This window comes from Microtus ochrogaster, assembly GCF_000317375.1.
Source record: "Microtus ochrogaster isolate Prairie Vole_2 chromosome 14 unlocalized genomic scaffold, MicOch1.0 chr14_random_3, whole genome shotgun sequence".
NCBI classification, from domain to species: Eukaryota; Metazoa; Chordata; class Mammalia; order Rodentia; family Cricetidae; genus Microtus; species Microtus ochrogaster.
This window is the reverse complement of record NW_004949098.1, coordinates 12,318,950-12,324,097: the sequence shown is the minus strand read 5'-3', so window position 1 is coordinate 12,324,097 and position 5,148 is coordinate 12,318,950. Positions and strand designations below refer to the sequence as shown.

Sequence of the window (5,148 nt, the reverse complement as noted above, 5' to 3'; positions counted from 1 at the left end):
ACAGCTCCAGGGGATCTGCTGCCTCTGGCCTCCCTACAGCTCCAGGGGATCTGCTGCCTCTGGCCTCCCTACAGCGTTTGCACTCACGTGTGCACGCACCTCTAATAAGGAATACAGCAACTAGCTTACTTACTTATACATGCACAAATACACATAATTAAAATAATAAAAACTATTTTTTTAAAGGGCTAGGTGATGGCTTAGTGAGTTAACTAATTGCTATGCAAGCATGAAAACTTGAGTTAGGATCCCCAGCACCCAAGCCAAAGCTGAACATGGTGCCATTGCAGTACTGGGGTAAGAAAGGGGTAGAGACAGGCACTTGCTAGAGAGACCCAGGTTTAGTAAGACATTCCATCACAAAAAATAAGCTGAAGAGCCACAGAAGACAACGCTAACGTCCAGCCTCCACGTGCACATGTATTGGCATGCACACATGTAGTTGTATCCAAGAGCTCCACAATAATCCAGAATGGAGTATAACAAGGGTTTATTTATTTGGGGATAAACTCACAGAAAGGGTAGCGATCTGCAGTCCTCTATGTGCACTGGGACCGAATCCAGCAGAAAAAGGGCCATGCACGCTTTTTCATCTGCACTTATAGTACATGAGACCATGCCCAAAGTGGTCTCATAGTATCTTAAAGGCTATTGGCTGAAGGAGTTCTGAAAGGAAAACAAGAAAATAAACAGACCCTCCAAGAAGGAGGAAAACCCATTTTGGGTAGGACAAGCAACATTAGCAAAGGCTTTGGTGCTGAAAAAAAAAAATACAGCTATGGGAACAGCAGGATCAGGCCTGCCAGAGGCTGTGCTCTGCTTCCCAACCATAGCAGAAATGCCCAGGAACAGGCAGTGGGAGTGAGGCTGGGCAGCCAGAAGGCAGAGTTGAGAAGGCAGGGATGTGGGGACTAGAGGCTATCCTTTATCTATCCTTTCCCCTAAGGCCACTCTGCAAATTCAAATGATCATAGAGTTTACTTCTCTAGTACCTTCTAACCAACAAAATGTGAGACTCAAGAACACACATGCTGAAAATATCCCACGAGATGACGGAAATGTCTTAAGATTGGAATTTGGTGATAATTCTGTCATAAAACTAGATGCATAAAAATGAGTATTTTAGAGCTAGGGAAATGACTTGAATGTTAAAGGGTTTTCCACACAAACATAAGGGCCTGAGCTTAGCAGGGTGGTGGTGGCGCATGCCTTTAATCCCAGCACTCGGGAGGCAGAGGCAGATCTCTGTGAGTTCGAGGCCAGCCTGTCTACAAGAGCTAGTGCCAGAACAGGCTCCAAAGCTACACAGAAACCCTGTCTCGAAAAACCAAAAATAAAAAAAGGGCCCGACCTTGATGCCCAGAATTCATGTAAAAAGCTGGGCATACTTCTAATTCTAACACTGGCAAGGTAGAGACAGGTAGACCTAAGTTTGTTGGCCAACCAGCCAGCCTAATCACTGAGCGCCACATCTCAGAGACCCTGTCTCTAAGAACAAGATGGATTCTCCTGAATGTGACATCCAACACATGTCCTCAGACATTTACCTACAAGTACACACCCTCATACACAAACATACCCACAAATACAAGTATAGTCAATTCTACTTAATAAAGTTAGTCTACAAAAACAAAAGGCAAGCCTGATATGGTGGCACAGGAAGGTAAGTCCAGTATAAGGGAGGTGGAAGCAGGAATTCAGATTTAAAGGCCAGAATGGGCTACAAGAGATACTATCTCAAAAAACAAATACCAGAACCAGTTTGATCTGGGTGTAGGGCCCATGCCTGCAATTCCAGCATTCCAGAGGCTGAGGCAGGAGAATCACCACAAGTACGAAGCAAGCCTACAGATATATGGCATGCTCCAGGCTAACCTGGGCTACGTTGTGAGACCTTTTCTCCAAACAACAAAACTCTACCTAATCCGACGGCCAAGTAGAACAGTGGCCCACTGCCCTGATTTCACCAAACAAATGGGGCAGTGTGCTGTATAAGTCACAGCGTTTGAACCAGACCAGCTTTAACTTTAACTCTCCCACTTAACTAGCTGTGCGGACAAGAGCAAATTGCTTAACCTCCTTATACTCATTTTCCTCCGCTTCAAATTAGCTACTTATGGAGAGGATTGCATGAGATAAAACAGTAAGGACTTAAGAGGGCTCAGCTCAGAGAAAACATTTAAACGGTGCTGACAGCAGATGAAGATGCACTGAAGAAAGCTAGGTGTGGGGTCCAAACATCTGGAATCTCAGCACTTGGGAAGCTAAGCAGGATTGAGAGTTTAAGACCAGACTAGGCTACATAGCAAAGCCCTGTCTCGAAATAATTCTTTTAAGTGTTTTCAGTGGAATTTAAATATCATATGAGAGCCAATGAGATGGCTCAGTGGGAACCAAACAATTTGAGTTCACTCTGGAGAACCCATGATGGAAAAGAACCATTCCTAAAATTCCTAAAAAGTTATCCTCTGATCTCCATAAGGTTGCTGTGGCATGCATAGCCCCCCCAAACAAAAATAATTTTTATATATGATCAGTTGATCTATATCATCTATGTAAGGGATCCGGGACTAAGACCAAGCAGATAAAAATAAAAACCTTTTAAAAATCAAAAGACACTGGATACCACTACATAACCTTTAGACTGAGGAAAATATGTAGGTCTTCGGGCTAGAGAGATGGTTCAGCAGTTAAGAGCATTTGTTACTCTTGCAGAGGACCAGTCTTCAGTTCCCAGCAACATCCCAGCTACCCATCCATAACTTCAGTTCCAGAGGATTTGGCGCCCTCTTCTGGCCTCCGCAGGGACCAGGCACACATGTAGTACACTTAGGTAAAACACTCATGCACACAAATTTAAAAATAAGTAAATATTCTTTTAAAAGTGTAGGTTTGATAATACTACATATTAGGGAGGTTATGAATTTCTACAGCATAGTCCTTTAGAAAACAGCTTATGTGGGCTGGAGAGATAGCTCAGAGGTTAAGAGCACTGATTGCTCTTCCAGAGGTTCCTAGTTTAATTCCCAGCAACCACATGGTGGCTCACAAGCATCTGTAATGAGATCTGGTGCTCTCTTCTGGTCTAAAGCATATATGTAGGGAAAATGCTATATACATAATTAATAAATAAAAATCTTTAAAAAAAGAAAACAGCTTATGTATGTGCCCTATGACCCAGTAATTCCACAGCTAGTCACACACACGCACGCACGCACGCACGCACGCACGCACGTCAAGTTTAGTACCGACAAGATATGTTCTTGAGAGAAGGTGGCCATGGGAAGAACAGGCAAAGGAAAAATGACTGGGCCAATGCACTGGGTGGAAGGGGACCTGTCTTGAACCGGTGTTAGTTACACATACGTGCACTTTACAGTTGTTAAATCATTCATGTATGTCATATGTACTTTTCAATATACATATTTCATAACTCACAAAACGTCCCATTTTAAATTCTTGTACCTGGAAAATTTATATGGTCCCTTATTTTCTTCTTGGCCTTCTGTCTATTCTCCCACAGAATTTTATCCCTACAGTATAACTTGTGTGCAATTAACTTATTGATCCCTCCTACCATACTTGAGTAATGTAATTTGCTACCGGGTTCTGCCTTCACCCCTGTATTTCCCCCATCAAAGGGGCGTAGTTCAAAACGAATTTGGCCAGTCTCGTGATGGTTACACACGGTTCTCAAGTGTACCCGTATAATTCGAGGCTTTCGGGGCTTGTGTTTAACCCGCAGGTGGGATGAGTCCCATATACCGCTACAGAACCAGAAATTCAGAGAAATTACATGACTCTTAAAATCAGAGGTTGTGAGAGACGGGCTGAACTTCTAAATCAGAAAAATGATTTGTCTGTCACCCTCGCCTCCTCTACCTGTCTCTGGTCAGCTTTTTAGCGCAGGGTGGACGCGCACACCACCCCAGAGAACATTCGCAGCAAACCTCCAACCTCAAGTCACCTTGCTGGTTTTTCTCTCCCGGGTAACTTCCAAACAAAACGCCCACTCCCTCCCGCACTAGTTCTTTCCTCTGGGAAGACGTCAATGGAGCACTGACCTGAAGCGGCTCTCACCACACCCGTGAAGACGGAAGCCGCCATCTTGACTGTAGCCACCTGACTACGGTGGCTGCAGTGGACTTAAAACAGAGCCTCAGAAATGCAGCGGGGGCGGAGTCAAGGGGAACAGGCGTGGCCAAGGTCAGACAATCTCCACGGACTGTGCCTTGACACTAGGTTTTAGTCTAAATCACAATCGTTCTAAATATTTGTGTACACATATGTTTGGGTCCGTGCATGCCACCGCTTATAGAGGCTAGAGGAGAACTTGTAGGAGTCGGTACTGTCTTAATTCCCCATTTTTGAAACAAGGTCTCGCCAGATCCCCAAAGTGACTTGGAACTTCTGGGCCCAAGAGATCTTCCAGATCAGCTGGTAACAAGGATTATTGTCGCTGCTTCTGAGACAGCACGGGTTATGTAAAGACCTTTAAAAAGAAAATTTTAAAAAGCAAAAACTAGACGTTAGAGAGATGGCTCAGCAGTTCAGAACACTGGCTTCTCTTCCAAAGGATCCAGGCCCATTTTTCTTTTTAAAGGATAGGGTGGTAATGGCACACACCTTTAATCCCAGTACTAGGGAGGCAGAAGCAGGAGGATCTCTGTGAGTTGGAGGCCAGCCTAGTCTACAGATCGAGTTCCAGGACAGAAAGGACTACACAGAGAAACCCTGTCTCGAAAAACCTAAAACAAAACAAAACAAAAAACACCTTTACCAACATAAAAATAATTGTCAGTTTATGGAGTCTTCTGAAAGAGGACCCTGGGCTCCCCATGGGTTATCTCAATCACGTTTTGAAAATTCTCAAGACTGTTATGCTTACTTCTCTGAGACATGGGGTGAGCCTGGAATACTGTTGTTGCCACGGCAATCTCCCACCAATGCTGGTGGTTTTGAGTTAAAATCATCCACAAATGGTAAAAGGTCATTGGGACATTCATAAATGCTCTTTAAAAAGTGCCAATTAGGGCTGGAGAGATGGCTCAGCAGTTAAGAGCATTGCCTGCTCTTCCAAAGGTCCTGAGTTCAATTCCCAGCAACCACATGGTGGCTCACAACCATCTGTAATGAGGTCTGGTGCCC

General features: G+C 44.3%; 1 protein-coding gene across 1 annotated transcript in view; it reads right to left on the bottom strand.

Annotated features, from left to right (window-relative positions):
* Window positions 1-4,153, bottom strand: part of Mrpl35 (mitochondrial ribosomal protein L35) — an 8,092-nt gene extending 3,939 nt beyond the window's left edge. The window contains exon 1 of the mRNA XM_005364756.2: window positions 4,065-4,153. Within this exon, the coding sequence (XP_005364813.1) occupies window positions 4,065-4,107 (43 nt within the window). The 5' untranslated portion in view covers window positions 4,108-4,153. The remainder of the gene's footprint in view (window positions 1-4,064) is intronic.
* Window positions 4,154-5,148: the final 995 nt, after the last annotated feature.